Source organism: Cryptomeria japonica, chromosome 3, assembly GCF_030272615.1.
Source record: "Cryptomeria japonica chromosome 3, Sugi_1.0, whole genome shotgun sequence".
NCBI classification, from domain to species: Eukaryota; Viridiplantae; Streptophyta; class Pinopsida; order Cupressales; family Cupressaceae; genus Cryptomeria; species Cryptomeria japonica.
Genome location: NC_081407.1, coordinates 599,038,541 through 599,061,477, shown reverse-complemented (window position 1 = coordinate 599,061,477; position 22,937 = coordinate 599,038,541). Strand labels below are relative to the sequence as shown.

The following is a 22,937-nucleotide window of genomic DNA, read 5'->3' as shown; positions in this document are numbered from 1 at the left end:
TGGTTTTTTTGGTTTTGTGGGTGTCTCTTAGGGTTTTGATAAGTTTGTGTTTATTTGGTTGATTATTCGCTGATTTCTGGCCGATTTAAATGCACAATTTAATCAGGAAAAAAGTGTTGAAAATCTTTGACCAATGAATCGCGATTTTTTTTGGGTAAAAATCGGCTACCTAACCGATCCACGATTAATTGCGATTTTTTGCAAATGTTTGCTTCTTTGCTTTATACTACCCCGATTTCAACTTCCAAAGCACATTCTGCATATCTATACATTATGGTTTGAGCCACTGAGATGGAATCGACATTAGAACCCCATTATCTTGCATTCCTTGAAAGTCGGAAAAATGTTGTCGGGACTAGGGCGACCTACCACCTTGGTCCCACACTTTTTTCCTTGAATTGCACGAGGATAATTTGGCAGTCCTATCTAATTCAAATCCCGCTCTGTGTGAAAATTTTCAAATCTAAGTCGGCCTAAAGGTGATTTCAATTATGAAATCCCTATATAAGGCATCTCTCTCAATTCATTTTGACATCTAGGATCATCTTATCTCATGCTAACTTTATCATCCAATTCAGGAGCAATTATTCTTCCTGAAGAGCAAACTTGATTCAAGGAGTAGCAAACTACATCAAGGCATCTTCCATTATGTTTTATCTATGATTTCATGATGGATTTTATGTGATTTATCATGTTATTGCATCAATACATAGAGGACTTATCCTAAGAACATTGCACCACCTATTGAAGGTATAATCATCTACATTCAAGCATTTCAATTTTAGATCTAGCCTTGCCCTCAAAAGGCTCAATTTCAATTAAATTATAGGGTTAATTCCAAACTTGGGGTTCGATTTAAGGCAAACTCCTATCCACAACCCCTTTTCTTTCCTCTTGTGTGTAGCTACAGGTACTTGACAGAGTCAAAAGACCTCAGAAAGCATCAAGAAGCTGGTATAGGCCTGTCCCCAAAATTTGAACCTGGTTTTCAGGGACTAGGGCAGTGGGGCGCCCCTGTCCTAGGACCAAGGTGCTGGGGCACCCTTGTCCGTAGAATTTTGCATTAGTTTTCAATGGTGGCACTCAGACAGTCTTTGGATTTGGATCTTCCGACAACAGCTCAACCTCAGGAGTTTAGGTGCTCTAGTCGTGCTAGATCAGCATCAATTTTCAGTTCCAGGTGCATAGTTAGATTTCCTACTTAGTTCTATGTTTGTTACAACATTTCTGATTATTTGTCAGTCATTTACAACAACTTTAGTGTTTACTTTCTTCATACCTTAGCCATAGTTTTGCATTACTTCAACATATCTCCATAGTTCATTCACTTTCCATAGCAGTAAAGGAATGGAAACTCTAGAAGTGTCATTTGACTCTCTTTTACAAGAGTTAGTCAAATATGATCACTCCTCTAGGTGATTTCGTATTCCAATGTTGGTATGAAAGTGGATCTTGGTCTTATGTCTTACTCGCTTCCATTTTCATACTTTACATATTTTAACAGCAGATTATTATTTGAAAATATATTATCTGTTGGAATGAACATTGCAATTTCATTATGTTATATGTGAATTCCAAGTACTTTTAATGTTTATGAACCAATTCAATTTATGAACCAATTCAAACTTTGCACATATACATCTGCAGGCTTGCTAACTGTTTGTTAAAATGTTCTTGGGAATGAGTGCAAAAATTTGTTGAAAATTAGAAATAGTTTTGACATAGGAGTGTGGTGGGGCAGGCGACATGACATTGGAAGTAGGTATTGGCATTGAGAAGAATGTTTTAATATGCTATCTTGTTGGGTTTGAAGGTCAAGCATCTTCATACAATCATTTGAAGAATTTTGAACATGGTGAAATGAGTTACATGTCTCCAAATGTGAGCAGGGATTGGAGATTATTTAATCTGGAAATTCCTTTTTGGCATGATTAGAGGGATGTCACTAACCTATTCAAATTCACAAATATCCAAAAGAACTCTCTTTGAAGAAAAACAACAATCTTGCGTTGTTTAAGGTGTTTTTGTGCATTGTGAAGGTCGTAGGTTGATGGTCCATCATGGGAGAAACTCTTATTGCAATTCTTGTGGCATGGATGTGAGGATGGAGTCGGGGTGCTCATATTTTGAATGGGCAAGGCGCAGCACCAAATGGGAGGTTTGGGGCAAGCAAATCATCAAAAAACATCACTCTTTGTGGCATTGTTTTTCAAATGATTTTTAGGTGTAAAAACATTCTTGAGGAAGAAAAATATAGAGGATTACATCTTGAAAATAGGAAAAGAATTCGATAGAGTAGAACAGTAGAGAAACTCGGAGATGCAGGCCAAAATAGATAAAAAACAGGGGACATATTATCCACTTGAAGGTTAAAATGATTGGGAAGCTCTCACAAGGAACCGACAATAGATTTGATTTTTAATCCTAATGGAGGATTCATAGAGTTCTGTTTGCATCTCCTAGTCTAGTGAGAAGTTGGGTTGTAATGTCCCCCTTTTGGGATTTACCTTAATTTTATTCCTGAAACAAATTTTTAACTTAAGATGAGAGTTTATAATATATTAGTGACATAATTTTTTCAAAACTGAAAACCTTTCATTAAAATATTTAACTTAAAATTCTAGAAATAGTTCGAAGGATAGAACTTATCTCGATAGTCTCCTCTGATTTGTGCTGATCATAAATATAGTAATATCTCTCCCCAGAATCTGATCATAAATGTGGCAGACTTCCTCCAATTTCTGCTCTATAGCAATGTATCATATATTCTTCCCTCCACAATATTAACATTTCATATATTTTGATAAAAATCTGAATTACGTTTCATATTGGCAAAATCTTCTAAGATATAAATTTTCCTTTCTATATCTGCAAGATCTTCTTTACATTTGTATATCTTCTACATTAACATCTTCCTTAATATCTGTATGAACTTATGGTTTTACAAGTAGATCTGATATAGCATTACTTTTGATACAGCATCCACTTATATATTTAATTCTTTATATATTTGTTTTGCATACTTTTCTTTAATGTTTATTCTTCACATATTTCCCTACTACACCTTTGAAACTGCTATAATTCTGGTCACTAGTCTGATAGCCAGATATCACCATCTCGTCCTTATAATCTTTCATATACACTTCAGAATTAATCTTCTATATAATGCATTAACTTCCCCCTGATAAAGAGCTAAGTCCTTTTTGTAATCCCAAGTAGTGAGGAATGGGTGTGGAGCGAAAAGGAGCGGGAATCCCAAATTTCAAAACTGGGAATGGCGGACTTCCTGGGGAAGGCGGATTTTCTGGGGAAGGCAGTTTTTTTGGGGTCGGATCTAGCAATCAGGCAAGAGGACAGGCATCTCAAGGGTCAGAAGAGGACAAGGAAACAGCCAAACTGGGGGAGGACAAAGATTCTTCAACTGGGGACCCACATGACAGAGATAAAGGTAAAAAATGGTCTTCGCTCTTTGGAGTGAAGCCGCTGGCTAAATCAGGGCTCCCGGAAGTTACAAATTTCTCAGATCCAGTTTCAGGGTTGGTTGCTATTTCTGTTCCGGATAAACTGGTAGATCTGACTGTTACAGGTTTAACCATGACCTTAGTGGGACGATTTTCTCGCTTTAGGCCTAACATTGATGTTGTTAGGAATTTCATAAGGAGGAAATGGATTTTAAAAGGTCAAGTGGATGTGGCAGCGCTGCCTAGAGGGTTTTTTTCCTTTGCTTTTAACTCTGAAGAAGATATGAATAAGGCTCTATGTGAAGGCCCATAGATGTTCGACAAGTCAACTTTGGCTCTTCAGAAATGGGTCCCGAACCTCGCCCTTGATGATTCCTTCTTTGTTTCTGCACCAGTTTGGACACGCCTCCCGGGTCTCCCGCTGGAATTCTGGAATGAGGAAGTCTTTAAGGGTATTGCAAACTCTTTTGGAGAACTACTTTCGATTGATCCGATGACGGCGGCTAAATCAAGGTTGGTCTTTGCTCGCATCTGTGTAAATGTTAATCAAATGACTGATATGCCCCGATCTATAGATATCATTTCTAAACTAGGAAAATGGACCCAAGCTATTGAATATGAATCACTTCCATTTGCCTGTTTCCATTGCAAGAAATCGGGGCATTGGGCAAAATCATGTCCGCTTAAGAAGATTAAGGAAAGCAAGACTAACAACAATGTCAAGTATAAAAAGATTTGGCAAACGATTGATAAAAAAGGAGACTCATAAGTTGAGTGTGATCAAAATAAGGATGTAACGGAACTAGTAAATGAAGTCAAGAAGGTTGAGAACAGTAATAATGAAAAACAAGATTGTGTCTGCTCTAATAACCAAACAGAGAGTTCTAAAGAAGGGGAGCAAGGTACAAAATTGAACAACAAAAATAACCCAGAGGACCAGGAGGTTGGATTCGTCAGTCAGGAGAAGGAAGAGGCAAGTCCCAATGAAGTTGTACTTGTTTCTTCTTTCTCAAAATCAGTCGAGGAAAACTTTAATGAAGCTCAAGAGTTTAAACCTTTTGATATTGAGCCCTTATTGCTTTTGACTAATGGAAGCCCAAAGCCTCCTCTATATAAAACCCCATCACATAGTATGGTTGTGGATATCTTGGAAGGGAATTTCCGGATTCTCGGTTCGAAAGAAGGAAAAATGAATAAGGAGGAACTCAATGGAGGGATCTCAAATAGAAGCAGGAATAAGAAAAAGGCAGATGTTGGAAGCTAGAACAAAAAGCAAGGAAGGCCATCTCTAAAACATCAAAGGGAACAGGAAAGCTGGAAGAACCGTGCTGATGGAACACAGTGTTCCATCGAGTCAGCCCTATCTCCGGTTAAAGTATGAAGATAATATCCTAGAATATCAGAGGGCTGAATGCCCCTCACAAGAAGGATGTGTTACGAAACATCATAAGAGATCATAAACCGAATGTGGTCCTCGTTCAGGAAACCAAGATGTCTAAGGAAAAAGTGGAAAAGATTAGAATTTTTAAGAATAATGGTGTCATAGGATCTAGCTCGGAGGGAGCTTTTGGAGGAACTGCGATTTTTTGGAACCAAAAAACCATCAAAGGTAAGGAAATTATCTTTGCTTTTAATAGGAACTCAATGCAACTTGAGCATATTAAGAATAACTTTGTTTGGGTGTTAACTAATGTCTACGCGCCTAACATCAAAACCGGGAGAGTTAAATATTGGAGAAGCCTTGCCGATGACAGACTTAAGTTTGCTGATCAAAGCTGGATTATAATGGGAGATTTCAATACTCCGCTAAAAGAGGAAGAGAAGATGGGAGGTCTCCCCTTGCATCTTGATGGGAAACAAGACCTTATGGAGTTCATCAATGATCAAGCTCTTATGGATGTGGATCTTCAGGGCATTAACTTCACCTGGACTAATAGAAGAACCGGAGCTGACCTGATCCAAGTAAAGTTAGATAGAACTTTAAATTCTCCTAAGTGGTTAACCAAGTATAGCTGCTCCCTTGCTTCTGTTATCAAAATTGGGTCAGACCATTATCCTATCTCTTTTACTGCAAACTCTTTTTCGGCTAAGAGAAACTTCCCTTTCAGATTTGAAAAAGTGTGGTTATCCCACCCCTCCTTGGAAGCTTGTGTCACTGATTGGTGGAATTCTGAGGTTGAAGGTACGACTCTCTTTAGAATAGCTAAAAAGCTCAATATTTTAAAGGCTAAAATCAAAATCTAGAACAAAGAGATTTTTGGGGACATTTTCAAGAGTAAAATTCAAATTAAAACTGAAATTAAAGATGTTTAGGATAGAATCCAAGAGTTTGGGCTGTTTGAAGAACTTAGGGTGGCAGAAAATGTTCTTTTGTCTAAATACCACACCATTATTTCTAATGAAGAGACGTTCTGGAGACAAAGATCAAGAGCCTTGTTCTTGAGGGAAGGTGATAAAAATACCCGGTTTTTTCACTTAACTGCTCTTAAGCATAGGGCAGCTAACAGGATATCCAAATTATCTTGTAATAAAGGGATCTTAACACAGGATAATGATATTAGAAAGGAAGCTATTGAGTATTTCGGCACCCTGTTGGGAGAAGTGGATAACCTGGATATCAGTAATCAAAACAGCCTCTTGCAAGCTATTCCTTCTACCCTGACTGTTGATGATAATAGCATTTTATCCCGTATTCCCTCTAATTAGGAAATCAAAAAGGCGGTGTTTTCTTTTCAGGGAGATAAATCCCCTAGACCGGACGGTTTTGCAATGTTTTTCTTCCAAAATTTTTGGCACATCGTGGAGGCTGACATCTGCAATGGTGTTAAAGAATTCTTTGACTCTAGAAGGCTCCTAAAGGAACTGAATGCTACCTTCATTGTCCTTATTCCGAAGATCCCAGGTGTTGACTCTCTCAATAAGTTTAGACCCATTAGTCTGTGCAACTCTGTGTACAAGATTTTATCCAAGGTTCTGACTTCCAGGTTGTTGAAAATTCTTCCAAGAATTATCTCCGTCCAGCAGAATGGCTTTGTCCCCGGTAGACAGATTCTGGATTCCATCATATCTGTTTATGAAAATATCCACTCCTTGAAAGTGGCAAATAATTAGGGTTTCTTCCCGAAGTTAGACATGGCCAAAGCTTTTGATAGAGTGAACTGACAGTTTCTCCTAAAGATCATGAAAGCGTTGGTTTTGGTAAAAAAGTAATTCAGCTTTGCTCTCAACTTATGGAAACTTCCTCTTCTGCTATTATTGTCAATGGTTCCTTGTCTAGTTTCTTCAAAAGATCTAGAGGCCTTAGACAGGGGGACCCCATATCCCCTATCTTGTTTACTATTTTAGCTGAATGCCTGGGCATATTTATTCTTAAAAATGTGGAAGATGGCAATCTTAAGGGTTTGAAACCATCTTCATCCAATGTCACTTGTTCTCATGAACAGTTTGTTGATGATTCTATTACTATGGGGGAAACTTCCATCTTGGAAGCTAAAAACATGAAGAAGGTGTTGAATACTTATGAATCTGCCTCTGGTGAAAAAAGTAATAGGGATAAAAGTTCTTTGTTCTTCATCAACATCCCTGTTCAAAGGCAACTAAGGATTGAAAGAATTCTTGGTTGCAAAATTTTTGAGCTTCCCTCTTCTTATTTGGGGCTTCCTCTGTGTATTAAGCCCGAGGATTCTTTCAGGAATAAGCTGGTGGATAGATTTAACTCAAAACTTGCTGGCTGGAAAGGGGCTGTCCTTAGTCAAGCAGGCAAAGTTACTCTGCTTAAAGCCACTCTCCAAAACCTACCTGTTTATGCTCTCAGTTTGTTGAAAATCCCAAGAAAATTTGCAGAAACTATTGAAAGAATCCAAAAAAAGTTTCTTTGGTCGGGGGTGGAAGTCAAAAACAGAATTCCCCTTATTGCCTGGAATAAAATCTGTTCTCCTAAGGCCTTAGGTGGGTTGGGTTTAAGGAATATTAGTTCCATGAATAAGGCTTTATTAGCCAAACAAATTTGGAGAATGAAAGGTGAGGAAAGAGAATGGAACTCTATCTGGAAAAACAAATATCTTTATATGCAACCTTCTGAGGAAGAATTCTTAGATGATTCTTTTATTGTTGAAGGTTCGGCTATATGGAATGCTGTTCAATCAGCTAAAAGCTGGGCTGCAACTGGACGAATATGGAACCTTGGGGATGGTAGGAGAATAAGATTTTGGGAAGATAGGTGGATATTGGACAAACCTTTGGAGGAAGTTCCAATCCTTAATGAATGGAAAGACTGGTTTAAAAGCAGGTTTGGGGAGCTGGTTAGAGACTACTGGAGAAATGGGAATTGGATTGATTTTAGCCAGCAGTGTCCGGGGCTTAAGTTCCTTCAGATTGCTCTCTCTGCTAGAGTTCCTAGAGACAACAAAGATGACAGATTGATATGGAGGGAAACCCCAGATGGGAAATACTCTGTTTCCTCAGCTATGGCTATCCATTATGAATCTGTGGAAGAAATTCCTATTTGGGCTAAAGTCTGGAACAAGAAGTTAGTTCCAAAGGTTAATATCTTTTTTTGGATTTTCATCCAAAACAAGGTTTTAACCTTGGACAACCTTCAAAAGAGAGGTTTTGTTTTTCCTAACAAGGGTTCTCTTTGTTGCAGGGAAGAAGAGACTGCCTGCCATATTCTTAATTAGTGTGTATTAGTCAGGAAATCTGGAAAATCATCTTAAGCAGGTGGAACTTGAGCTGGGTTTTTCCAAACTCCCTAGGGGAATCCTGGCAGCAATGGCACTGCCCCAATTCTAATCCTAAGATTGTGGAGACTTGGAGACTTACTCTTTCGAATGTTATTTGGAATATTTAGAAAGAGCGCAACAATAGGATTTTTAGGGACAAAAGTGCTACTCCTGAAGTGGTGGCGGATAAAATTTATAGGAGTATATTTGAATGTATCTATGGCATTGATTATTGACCAGCTGCTAAAGAAGACTTCAAAGACAGGTGGAACTTCTCTACTACTACCACTAGCAAGGAGAAGGGAAGAGAAGGTCTCGTTTGGTGTTTTCCTCCTCAGGGGTGGATTAAGGCTAACTTTGATGGGGCCTCTAAGGGGAATCCGGGTAAAGCTGGATATGGGGGCATTGTCAGGAATTTTGCTGGAAGTTGCTTCGGAGCGGTGGCTGGACCTTTGGGGAGTCAAACAAGTCGTTTTGCCGAAGCCTCAGCTGCTCTGAACACCTTAATTATAGCCAAGAATCTTAATCATGATAAATTATGGCTCGAGGGAGACTCACTTAATATTATTAAGTGTTTGAAGGGGGAGTCGGAGCCATCATGGTCAATTGAAAATATTATCATGAAAGCTAGGGAAATTATTGCTAGTTTTAAAGATATTATAATTCAACATGCCTTTAGAGAAAAAAATGTGGTGGCGGACTGTCTGGCGAACCTAGGTGTTAATTCTGATTCCCAAATGATTTAGCACAGGGAAGATGTCAACATAAACATTAAAGAGCTCCTTAGAAAGGACAAATATATGGGGAGGGAAGGACCGCATAATCATGACAGAGAATATGAATAATTTATGCCTTGATGGAAAGGTAATTATTACCTGGCAAAGCAGCAGATCCCCAACCATTTCTTATAATACGCTGTACGCTTTGTGGGTCACCCAGTTCAAAATCTCGAGTAACCACAGGAAAGAAGTGCCGAGTTTGGAGAGGAACAGAGTTGATAATCCGAATTCGAAGATGGGAGGAGATTTAAGGAGGGAGGAACCAGATAATACGTCAACATGGAAAGCGATGCCGAAAGTGTGGGCGAAGCTGGAAAAAGGGTCCCTCACAAGCTTTATGGAGAAGCTAGTGGATTATGACAAAGGTAGGGTAAATCTCGCCGTTTCCAAAATTTCTGAAAATTGGTGTAATGGATCCTTTAAAATCTATGAGGTTAAGTTCAAGTTGGATGCGGGCCTTACAGCTACTATGACTGCCATGCCCCATACTGGGCTTAACTTTTTTAGAGACCTTAAAGTCTCCAACAACGCGGTTAATCTGTTCCCGTGGAAGGAAAAAGAGAGAATTGGCAAAGTCACACGGGGTTACTATGAAGCTGCTTATATCAAGAAAATCTGGGGCTGGGTTTTGAATGCTATAATGGAATATATCACGGTTGAGGGCCGATTCTCTAGGGCCCACACCTACCACCTTGTTCTTTTAAACCATTTCAGACACGACAAAAAGGTATCCCTTCCCTACTACCGTTTCAGGTCCCTCAATAAACATAGTAAGAATCCCTCAAGTCCGGTTCTCCATTGCGGGCTTTTGCTACTCATTTATGAGCACTGTAAAACCCTCGCCCTGCTGGAAAACAAGAGGTTATCCGCCTCTTCGGGGAAGAGAAAGATGGAGGGAGGCGATTTCGGCAAGGAGAAGGCGTCTTCTAGCAAAAAAAGAAAGAGTGCCCCTGGGATGGAAACAAAGGAAATTGAAAAAGAAGGCAGTGAAATGGAGACGGATGATTCCGATGGTGAAGATAGCTGGAAAGATGAGGAGGTGGGTATTGAGGAAGAAAGTGGTGATAATGAGTCTGACAATGAAAGCCCTATCCATAGTGACTGCCCAGGCAAGGACAATAGCCATCCTATGGAGGATGTGGATTACAAGGATAATGAGGAAATAGATGCAAATTCCGAGAGGGAAAGGAACAAGGAACCCCATAAGGATATGACTAAGGACAGTTTAAGCGAGGACAAGGAAAGTGCGGATAAAGGGTTATTCTCGGATAACCTTAAAAAACTCACTGAGGCAAGACTGGATTATGACAGATGGACCTACGAACTCTTGAAGAACTTGGAAAAAAAGGGGAAAAATATGGATGAGAAGAGGGAGAATGACGACAGGGAGCAGATAAAATGGAAGCAGGATATGGAGGAGAAGGTTAAATCGCTGGAAGAAGGGAGAGAGGCCATGAAAAATTTGCTGGGCATTATCCCGAATATCCTGTCAGTTGTCACTAAAAACTTGGAGGATATTGCTAAGGTCTTTGATCATACCAGCTCTCCTAAACCGGTGGTGGAACTTGACATGGATGATGAGACTATCTAGATTGGCAGTGGTGAAGCTACTTCGATTGGTGGTGCTTGGAGGATATTGCTAAGGTCTTTGATCATACCAGCTCTCCTAAACTGGTGGTGGAACTTGACATGGATGATGAGACTATCCAGATTGGCAGTGGTGATGCTACTCCGATTGGTGGTGCTGTTAAGAGGATCAGGGCGAGTGTCAAGAAAGCTGTGGCTGCTTCTGCTAAGGATCTCCCAAATCTCAGGGATAACATCAAAGATCTGCATGGGATTAGCAACACCCTGGCTAATGCCCTGAAAAAAATCAATTAGTTTCTCTTCTTGGGTCTGGCTGGTTTTGCTGGCTCTGTGGGGCTTTAGTCGGTTTTCTATGGTTTTCTGCTGGCTTTTCGTTGGCCTGTTCTTTTTTGTCTCTTGTTGCTTTTTCTGTTAAGCTCTGTTTGTAAAGGGTTTCAGGGCCCCTTCAAAACCTGTTTTTACCTTAATCAAAAACTTCCCCTTGATAAAGCCTATTTGATCCATAATATATATCTTGTAATCTGAGTGGTTGCATCTCTTGACCATGTAAAAGACGTGTCTTTCCCTAACTGTGCCTCCATATCATTATTATTTCTATTCATGTCACTACTTTGACTTAATTAGTCTCCCTTTTAAGCACTGCCTTCCCTTACGGGTTATGGTCACTGAGTATATACTTTGATATTAATTTTGTATGTATCTCCAAACTGCTATCTTTTATGACTATTCATTTGATTAGTCAATTCTTTATTTTAATCACAATCTTTGGTTTGTATCACTTTGACCAAACGTTGATTCTTTGTTTATCCCTAGTGTGTGTTATTGAATCATTCCTTTTTTAGTGCTCCCTACCGCTGCCAATGAGGGGACAATCTCTGACACCTGCAGTCCACTTTTAATAATTAAATTTATTTATTTTGCAGGTTACCAATCAGGTTGAATGCAGATCTATTATATATAATTTTTTATTGAATATTTGTTAATAACTGTAAAATTGTTGTCTTAATCATTATTGCTTCATGTAATTATTAATAAAGATATTAATGAATATTTGATATTAAGATGATTAATATGTTATACGTAATATTAATATGAAGGCATATTAGTGATCTGTTTATTGATGGGTTTGATTATTTAATACTAAGGAGGTTCATTCATATCTTTAATTTGAATGAACAATAAATAATTGATCTATAAGCATAGTCAGATAAATCATTATTATTTGCTAATATGGGGACATCACATGGGTTGAGATTTTTTTTTGAAGCTTTAGATGAAATGCATTTTTCTCATTTTATGCTATAACAATCAAAGGCAGGCTAGAAAATGTTGTCTGTGAGTTGTCTGGAAGCTTTTATGCCTCAGAAATATGTCATGGGAGAATAGTATTATCTAAAAAATTTGAGTTGTTTAATCCTTCTGATATGCTTTGAAAAAGCCTAAAAACTCCTTTTTCATGAAACGAGTCCTTATTCCAGTTAGGGTCCATATGAGGTGGGAAATAAGTTATAATATGCTATGAGATTTGTTTCAAGTACTCACTGTTGGAATTTTTGTCATTGATGTCGAAGGTTTAATTGAGTTTGTCAAGTTGCTGATTATTCATTATTGTCTAATTGAGTTGTTTGCCTTCTTGGTTGAGCTGTCTACTTGCTTGGTTGAGCTGCTTGAGCTCCTTACTTGTCAGCTTCCAATACGTGTTTGGTTGGTTGTGCTACTTGCCTACCTGGTTGAGCAATTTGAGCTGCTTGGTTATCTATTTGAGGTGATTGTATGCTTGCTGGAGCTGCTCGAGTGTCTGTTTGAGGAGGGTGAGTGTCTACATCAGCATCTTGAGTGTCTACTTGTCACCTATCAACTGCTAAGTCAGTTTGAGTGCCACATCAAGCAGTCAATTGGTGTATGATGTGTATTGCTGACAATGATAGTTTTAATATGAAATATTATACTTGTATTCATTAATTCTTTTCCATTTCTGAGAAGTGGAGATATATTGCGTTAGAAGTGATGATCATTGCTTACAATGATTTTTATGTTTTGCGGTTATCTGGGAATATTTCCTTGTAACGCCTTCAATCTGTGTCGTCGCTTCTCTTCTATATTTGGCTCTATGTAAGGAGAGATTAATCTTGTAATGCACAGATGAGTGAGGATGTGTTGTGTGTATGTTATTGCTGGGTCGACATAAGTAATATCATTGTTTAGAAGTTACTGTGTATTTGAAATGGAGTGGAGTGATGGTCATGCTAAATCAAGTTTTAGTGTTATGCCGATGCCAGGTGTAAAGCAATAGTATCACACTACTCTCCGTGCTGTATCCTTCACACCACGTCCAGACCTCTGGTATCATCATTACTTTTACACAGAGCCAAGTCTGTTTTTTTTTTCGGAGCTCGGACAGGATGTGTATGCTATTTCCAACACTAGAGGAGCATGATACATATTTTTTTTTAATCCTGAAAAAAATCCGAAGGTGCCTTGCAAAAAAAATTTGTCACTCGCTTAGAAATTTTTTAAGCTGCCGGTATTAAAAATAGTATACATAGCATGGGTGCTGCATCAGGTAGGCAAGAATCACCAAAAAAAGAGTGCGGAAGTGCCAAAAAATATATATGATGAGCTAATGAACATCACAAAAAAAACGAGCATGTTGATATGAACTTGGTGCGAGATATGGAGAGCAGTCATTAGTAACGCTAAAAATTTATTGTGAGTTGTTCAAGATATGGGTATGATACATCGACTTTTAGTGTGGCTAAGGGTGTTGTCAAAAACCTTTTTTTTGAAAAATTCTTCAATGCGAAAAGAGTGTGTGGAGCATTGACTAATATCACAGAGGTGAATCACACCGGATTCAAATATTACTGAGATACACTGGGACAGTTGGAGGATATGAAAAATATGCCTATATCGCAAAGTGGGTGAAAAAAAAAAATCCAAGCTAGGCCATAAATGATGTGTTTTGAGATATAGTTTGTTTTTCAAATACTAGTGTCTTGTTGATATGCCTGGGTGGAGTGTTCTGTTGCATCAAGAAGACTGGTTCAGATTGTTTCAGATTGGTCATTGAAGAAATTTGTTTCAGGTTGCAGCAGAGTGATTAATAATATATTTTTGAGCAGTATCAATCACCTAGAATTAAGAGTGTTTTTTGAAAGATTGAAATTGGTGCTTCTGAAGATTGACGTTGGTGCTTTGGAAGGGTGGCTGCCCTTTGTGAGTTGAAGCTCACTTTTGTATCACTGAGTTGGTGCCCACTTGTTTGAGATTAATAAGAGCATTTTAATGCTGTGGTTTTTTACCCGAAAGGGTTTTCCACGAGACATCTTGTATTCTTGTCTTACTGGTCATTCTTTGTGTTTCATTTGGTTTCATTCTGAAAATTGTTCAAAATAGTGAAATATTGATTCACACCCTACCCCTCTCTCCCCCGCTTAGTATTTCCTGTGTGCTTCTCACTCATATCCATATCCTTTGGCTCCTCTCATCTGATTTTAAGTTTCAAGTAATTTACAGACTTTTGTTTAAAATAGCCTGTTAAATGATGAAAATTTCAAATTTCTTGTAATTGGTCATTGAAAGGTTTCCGGTAGCACGGTGAAGGTTAGTTATATTGGGACAACTTGTTTTGGACTGCTAGCACACAGCTATCATTCATTTGGTCCCTAGACTAGATTGCTTCAATTTGCCATCACTGTTTAACCTAATGCTGTAAAGTTAATATATTAGTGTAGAAGATTTTTAGCCTAGAGATGGCACATGCCAAACAATATTCAAAATTCCTTCATATTGCTTTCATATGGTACTTTTGCTAAAAAATGGTTATTTGTTTCTAGTTTGGTGTCATTTATTTTGAGTTATTCCTTACCTTAAATTCAAATCGACTACACTCACTATGGTGATAGTAGTCATGGCTGTTCACAGTTCATTAAAGTATTATTCATATTATTTTTTTAGGTTGAATGAAGATGAAGGTGAATATTTATTATGTGAGTTCATTAAAATGAAATATATACTAATAGGGATGTCTTGATGAACAAATCGCTCTTTATTTTAGATGTTAATGACATGCATTGAGATTCCTTTTTAAGTCTCAATTTTCATGTGAATTATGGTGGATAGGAAGTTCGGATACCTGCTGCTGGATGCAAAGGCGGGATGAAAAATCAGGGGGAAGTGAAAGATGATACTAGTTCTTCCCGTGAAGAAAAGCAGGTATGTGATACAAGTTACCAAGAATGGATTTTCCAGTTTCCAAACTTTTAATGAGTCATGTTAATCATTTTGAAATTGTTGGCATACTTAATTTTCAGATTCTTTTTTATCTATCAACAAAGTTGGAGAATTTGCAGATTGAACAAGAAAGATATTTTAAATTTGAATATTTTAAAAATTTCTGTCTCAGAGAATGTCAATACTTGGCATTTGGAAGACCTGTTTTCAGAGAGGTAAATCCAAGCAGTGGAAAAGAAAAACATGGACATCATGAGATTGACATAAATGATTAAAGAGGCTCAAAAAAGAACATAAGACCAAGGAAATGAACTTAAAAACACTAAAGATAAAGAAAATCCCTCCGCAAGGCATTCAAATGATAAAGTCTTTTTTGAACAGTTTTTCCAAGTTTGCATATTTCAAGCCAAGAAAACTTATGATACTAGATATCTCAGTTTACCCCTTCTAGGCACTTGTATCAGTGTAAACAAATTAGATATGGGTGCTATGTGCCTAGCATATGGATGGGATACCATATCTTGACATACTTGGCAGGATACTGTTAGAATTTGTGTTTAGTATGATTAGAACAAATTGGTAAGTGGTGTCGGCAAAAACAAAAAAATGAAAAGAAAAAGAGAACATTAAACAAGCTTCAGAAGGGAACAAACATAAACATGCACAAAAAAGACAAAAGTAATATATTTTTTGTGTGCATATATAACTATATCAATTTTTATGACTTTAATTCCCTAACCATAGGCATAGTAAATGCTAGATGAAAGGACGAGCTTTCCTGAGGTTTGACAGTTTGACTCATACCTGGCCTATTTCTGTAGAATCTTGTCTTCTAAAGGCGTCTTTGGGGAACTGAGTTTTTAAATCTGTTGCTCATCAAGTCTCTCTTTCCAGCTGGTAATCATAGGATGGAGATTGAAGATGGAGCATAAGCTTACTGCAGCAGAAATAGGAACCAAATTCATACAGAAAGTGAGACTTAGGGAACTGAAGATCTTCATTAGGAAACCAGTGAAGATAGTCTAATTTTAGAGTTAGCTATGGAAAACTTGGAAAGAAACACACTGGCTTGAAGAGACTTAATTTATAAATTCTTATGGATAAATGGCATGAAAATCAGGGCACTATGGGATTGCTTTGTAGATCTTGTGGACTGGGAGACCATGATGACACTGGTTGCCTCAAGCAAAAATCTAGTGTAAACATCAACATTGTTAATGTAGCTGAAGACATGGAAGTATTGGCGATCATCCATGCCCAAGTGAAGATTCCTACTTATCCAGATCCATGTATAGAAAAAGGGGGACTCTTCAAAGATAGATTTCATGTAGATCATGCCATTGTGGGTGAATGCTGCCACTCACACGGGCAAGCAAGTACGGGAATGAGGCAATTGTAGTTGGAAAGAACTATCATGAGGCAAGTACTTCAAACTATCATGCTAGTAAAGGTGTTGGATTTATTGTAGAGTTTTCTAAATTTGAGGAATGCTCCAGCCAACAACATACTAGTATCTTATAATGGCTAGGGGGTGGAACATGCTGTGAATCACCTAGAATGAGGAAGTAATAATGTTGAACCAATGTCAGGGGACTAAGTGATTTATTTGATGCTCGTAACTATAAAATTCAGCTTGATCTCCAACAATAGTAGATAGGGAAAATCTTGGGAAGAACCTTATGAGTATTGTTGGTGATGGTTGGTTGGGAGCAAAGCTACTAATAGAAGATGCTTGGAGAAGCTTGAGCATGCCCACTATTTTGCCATTGACTTTCCAATTGGCAGGAGTGAACTAGAAATGGATAAATGTGTTGGAGTTGCTAATGGTACAAAAGGTGTGTATTGGGACTTGTTGACATGTCTAAAATCACTGAACTTGCGACTTCATCCGGCCAACGCAAAATAGAATATACTCGTTGAGTATCCTATCCTCTCTTGAGATAAGGAAATCCCTAATGATGTTTTTGCGTTTGATCAAAGGGGACGATCTCAAGGTTTTGATTGTCAGGTCTTGACTGCGGGATTACTCAGTGGTTTGATGTGTTTTACTGGGAGCACAAGGGGACTTATGTTTTGCAACAAGCTAGTCTGTTGTGATTCTCGAATTGCTTAATAAAATCAAAAGGGAAGGGTTCAGGAAGCCTAAGGACAAAAATGATAACAGCTGTTGTAGTGGGTAGACAGATTCGATAAACCAGTTCTTGCTTCGCCAGAGATACCCTCACAACTAGACAAAAACGGTGCAAGCTCCAAGGGATGAAGGATTTTCAGACCGCAGACACTCATTTTAGGCACCCAATTCTGGCGCAGCCTAAGACGAACACTTGCAGTTGAACTAAGCACAGTTTGGGTTCGAACTAACCATGCATGGTGACCTACAATCAATAGACCCCCAATGGTATGAACCAGAAATGCATCAAATACCCCTCTACACTTCACCATTAAAATCCCTGCACTCTAAAACTTAACCAGCTGAAAGAAACTATGCAAATAGACTCAAACAAAGACAACAAACACCATATTTTAATGTTCATATATTTACTTCAGCTGCCTATTACAACAATTTCTGCAACATCTCTATGCTACTGCTAAAATCTAACCTATTCTAACTTCTAAAATCTAACTCTCTCACCAGAGTCTAACTATCTAACAAAAATCTCTAACCCTTTACAAAAGAAAGGCTTCGGCCTTTTATAGATATTACAATATTGAATCGAAGGCTAGGATGGACTGCATCCAGGGGTCCTGATCTGCCTTCCAGAAACTAGCAGCCTTAACCCATGCCCATTAAATTCTCACTCATCCATTCAACCACAATCTCAACTACCTGCCACTATTTGGCTTCAATTTGAGTCTATCCGGTAGTTGGACATAACTGTCCACAATTGACTTGTTTCCCCTTTCTTTCAAAATATCTGAGTGGGGCCTACAAGCAGTTTTACAATAAAACAATTTTAGCTTTTTAGAAATTGAATTCATGGAATTAAATCCAGCTGTGCACTTTTCTTGAGAACGCATGATTGCTGTACTCAGAGTGTTCTTTGGTCTTTGGTCCTGATGGTGGACTTCATCTTTGTTCAGCGGCACGGTTCCCAATGTTTGGTTGCTCTCGCGCTCTTGCAGCACGTTCCAACATCTTTTCTTTTCCTGTCCTCAGCGCTTGGCCTTGATTGCGATCCTTCTTCAATTTGCGTTTCAGGTTTTTCTCCTGGTTCTCTGATGACGTCTTGCAATCTGCGAACAATCAACCTTTCTTTAATAAATCAATTTGAAAAATTAAATAGTTTAATTTAGCAAATATCAAATTTTAACGTCTGGCTTCGTCTTGTGGGGTTCGGGCCTTGAGAAGCTCTTTGTGAGATGTATCTTGAAATGCTGTTTTCTCTTCGAACGTGAAATCTTATCCTTGGTCTTGATGGTGTTTGGGCAACCTGAATCCACTGAAGCCTCTTGGCTTACTAGCGAAATAGTGATTTTGCCCTATTGTTCAATTTCGGCCTACAAGTTGGTTTTGAAAATATCTTCTGCATTGGCATTTTCTGGCTAAAAGCCACTTTGCGAACTTGGTTACTTAATGCCCTTCCATCTTGAAAAGTTTTCCTTTATCTTCCGAAAATAGGCAAAAATGGTGGGGGTTTGGATGGTTCTTTAGACTTTTTACTTCTGCGTTTAACCCTTAGGCGTCCTGGGCAGTTTGCTCCTCAACACAAACTATTTAACCTCTGCGGATTTCCCTATGCCGTTGAAAATGGGGTTTATGGCATTTCCGCAAGGTTTTGCAAACTTCGGGATTTTGGAGTGTTTTGCAAACTTTGGCGATTTCTTAATTTCCTCTTTCCATATATCGCGAACTTCGGCGATTTAAGTGCCCTTTTCAAACTCTAAAAAAAATCGCCATTTTACGCTTTATGTTAATTTCGGGCTTTGGGGGCTTCTTTACAAAGTTTCAATATTTTGACATTGTGTGCTTTATGCCGAAGTTTAGGGATGTAGCCCTCTTGTGCAAGTTTTTTTATTTTAACTTTTGGCATTTTACCTCTATTTGCCGAAATTTGGGGATTTCTCCACTTTTTGCAAAGTTTTAAAGTTTTTCTTGCAACCTTCCCTTAGATGGCGAAAATCGGGGAATGGGAGGAGTTTTGAAAACTTTAACTTCACGCACTTATCCTTCTAATGCAAATTTTGGGTTTTCATGTTGCTTTGGAAGCTTTCTCCTGTGGTATTTATCCCTTAGATCGCGATTCTTCCCAATATTGCGATTTTCGGCACTTTGTGTGCTTTTGCAAACTTTCAGAAATCGTGATCTTCCTCAATATGCGAACTTCGGAGTTTTATAGAACGTTTTGCAAGTTTTATAAACTTAAAACTTTCGCCTCAGTTGGCAAACTTCGGGGTTTTTACACTTCGTGCAAACTTAATAATAAAAATGCCATGCTTCATTTTTGCGATTTTCGGGTTGCATGCGAATTTCGGGATATGAGGGGGGTTTTCAAACTTAAAACATTGCGACTCCGCCTCAGTTCGCGACTTCGGCATTTCAAAGGTTTTTTTTTTTTAATTTTAACTTCGTGATTTCCCTATGGCGCGATTTCGTTGAAGACTTGCTCTTTCAAACTCTAAAAAATCGCGATTTTCTCTAAGTTGAAACTTCGTCTAAATGAGAGCTTTTGAAAACTTGCATTTTGCGATTTACCCTTGGAATGTGAATTTTGGGAGTTTTGGCTCTTTTGAAAATTTTAAAACTTTGAACAAATCTCCCCTTTCAATGCGAATTTCGGAGTTTATGAGGCTTATAAAAATCGCCATTTTGGAACCCTTTGAAAACTTCAGCGAAATGAGAGCTTTTGAAAACTTGGAGATTTTAAGCACTTTTGAAAAGGTTTTCAGTTTGCGACTTCCACCCCTACAATTTTGGGCTACAAGGCGAAATTCGGCTTAAAAGCATATTTCGAAAAGTTTATCATTCTCAACGTTTACTTGCTTTTGGCCTATTTTCGGGATTCTGGCGTATTTTGCTAGTTTCAAATTCGGCCTGGAGAGTGATTTTGCGAGACTTGATCTCTATTTCTCTCGCACAGGCTGACAAAAATTAGGGGGTCCCCTGTCAACTGACGGGGTGTGTGTGCGAGCACAACAGGACTCAACCATTTCAATTAAATTTTGTTGTCATCTAATTATTTAAAAATTCATACAATGCATTATTTGATCATGATTGGCTAATAGCTGCCAAAACTGACTATAGTAGGAAAAATAATTTACTTTTTGTTTGTGTTATCGGTTATTGCTATATGGTTTCCTGTCCTTGTATAGTTATGCTATGGGTGCCTGTCCAATATGCCCAAGGTATTGTTTGAAACCTCTGGTTCCCTAAGTGGTACCCTAGGCATACCCAGGATATACTCAACCTAACCTAGGAGTATTCATAGCCCCTAGGCTCCTAATATGAACAAAAAATATTTAGAAAGCATTTCAAGAAAAAAACAGTTCTAAAAGCATTTGGTTGCCCTAAAGTGAGGGCATAACATTTTTCAACTCTTTTAACAAATACAAAAGACCAAAACGTGATGCCCCCATTTTTTTGCCATCTTGTTCTGTGAGCAATGGCCAATTTTTAGGGTTTTTCATAGGATGCAACAAGAGGGTTCCAATGCTCTTAGTGAGATTTCAGTTTCAGTGGGTTTCGATAGCAGTTGCTATTTATAGTAAGTGCTTGCATGACTTTGATCTTTCTGGGTTTGTTTTCTTTGGCTCTCAAAGAACATTGCTATTTATAGCATGTGCTTATTTTGGCACCGGGCATCATTCTTCAGCACCATTAATGTCTCAACATGTTTGGATTCATTTTTCAATGCTTTGGTGGGCCTTTCTGCAATGTGCTTGGAATTATTTTAATATTTGCACTAAAGTTATGAAGTTATGTTCCTCAAAAGTGGATGCTTAGGAGAGATGAGGGGGAATTTGCACATGAATTGTTATTAATATTTCAAAGAGGTCTTTTTGTGTGGAAAATTATTTTTTCAAAAAAGCAAGTGCTTTTCCAAAAAATAGCGAAAAAGCAAAAGTGCTTTTCAAAAAAATAATGAAAATGCAAAAAAATGCTTATTAAAAAAGAAACAAAAAAGCAAAACACTTTTTCCTAAAATAGCTCTCAAAAGTTATAAAAGGAGGATTGGATCTCTCATTTGCAATATATATAGAGTTTGCACACATAACAAAATGTTGTTGGAGTGAACAAAAGAAGTTATTTTGGGTGTTGTTGAGGACAATTACACTCTTGAATTTGTTGGTTTTGGTGGTGAGAGACCCACCCTAGCTGGATTTGGTATTGAGATCTATTTCAATAATTCTATTTGAAGACTTGGTTAATACTCCAGGGTATTGTCTTTTTTATTGTGTGAGTTTATTATATAATTTTTTGATGTGTTTGGGCCTTTTTTATTGATGCAGTTGAATTTTTGCCACAGGCTTGCTGAGTTTTATGGAAAAACTTGCCAACTCGGTTAGTAAAACTCGCGAATTTTTGCTCGGAAAACTAGCACAGTAAAAAAACTTGCAAGTTTTTGAAAACTTGTTGAGTCTTGTATCTATTCTTCTAACCATATGATTAGGAACTGTTAAAACCAATCCATATATAGAATTTCGATCTATTATAACCATGGGGTGAAAAAATAACCATCCATGTGGAATTTTGTGTTAAACACACCCCAAGATTGAGAGGGGGAGTTGAATTAGCCTTGCACAATCACTTAAACTTTATACCACAAATCAATATCGACTTATCTTTAATCTTATCAGCAACAATGAAAGATAAAACAATAAACACTATGCACAAGAGAACACTAGATTTACATGGAAAACCCCAAAAGGGAAAAATCACGGTGAGTGTTAACTCACAATATATGAACAAGATTACAATATTTGTTTTAAGTACACTACCAAGGAAGCTCACTGCTCCTGGAAGGACTTGTAGGCCGAGGTGCACTATCTTAGGGCAAGATACAAGGGACTTGCAGGCTGAGACACATTGCCTCGAGGCAAGATACAAAAAATTTGCTAGGGAGACTCACTATCTTTGAGCAAGGTACATGAATATATGAATCAAAATGAATAAGCCTTGAACATACTGCCTCCAGCAATCTCCAAGCATGAAGCTGCCCTTGAATATCTGTCTCAAGCGACCAACTTCAAAACATTCACCACACACTTTCTCTACCTCAACTTCGCATCATACTCTGCAATTGATATGATCATGTAAGCACATTGATCCACACCCTCATGTCACACACATCTGCTACCTTAGATTCACATCTTCCAAAATCGACGCTATCCACATTGATTTGATCTTCTATATAAATCATCCTCTTTATTACAAAACATAAATTATGTCGGCCGTAATAGGCAACAAGCATAAGTTCTATGAAGTTGGCCACAAAATACAATTGCGGTGAAAATAGGCCAATCCAGGAGATAGATAGGACCTAAAACATCATATTACATCTTTCTAAGTGGTCCCAAACATCACACATGTTGGCACAATCCTAACAAGGTAAGGTGGAGATAAACAATGTAGCACATAACTAGTCAGCCCAAAAACATATCTTCCAAATGAATTAGTTTAATGTGGATCCCCACAACCCAAAGTAGGACCCAAATACAACTTATCACAATCTCCAATGCTGGCAGAGACACCCAAGGATACACCGTGTTGTGCGTTCTACAACAAGAACATCAACCATGAATCCTCCATATCAGTACCAGAGATATCGGCCTGCACTATCCACTAAACACAACAACCAATAGTTATAGTATCATTTCCAACAAATAGCTCATCATCAGCTGTAGCAACATATATTTCATCAGCAACATCAACATGTACTTCCATCATTAGCAGCATCAACAATACAAGCCAGCAACATCAGCATATCAACAATGACAACATCTCATCATTAATGACAACAATACAATGAGGGTTGACATCAATGACAACACTAAGTCATCAATGACAACAACTGCCAACATTTTGATCCAACTGAATTCTGATTACAGATTCAGTCAATCTCTAGAGAGAGAAATAAGCTATGTATCATCACTAAGTTCTACTTCTTATCATTCCAGCTCTGTAAGTTCTCACTATCTAGATAGATGAGATAACCATC

General features: G+C 38.0%; 1 protein-coding gene across 2 annotated transcripts in view; it reads left to right on the top strand.

Annotated features, from left to right (window-relative positions):
- The window catches only part of LOC131035736 (DNA-(apurinic or apyrimidinic site) endonuclease), a 242,315-nt gene that overhangs the window by 50,900 nt on the left and 168,478 nt on the right, over window positions 1-22,937 (top strand). For both annotated transcript variants that reach the window (XM_057967472.2, XM_057967471.2), the window contains exon 2: window positions 14,671-14,763. In XM_057967472.2, coding sequence (XP_057823455.1) covers window positions 14,671-14,763 — 93 coding nt within the window. The remainder of the gene's footprint in view (window positions 1-14,670; window positions 14,764-22,937) is intronic.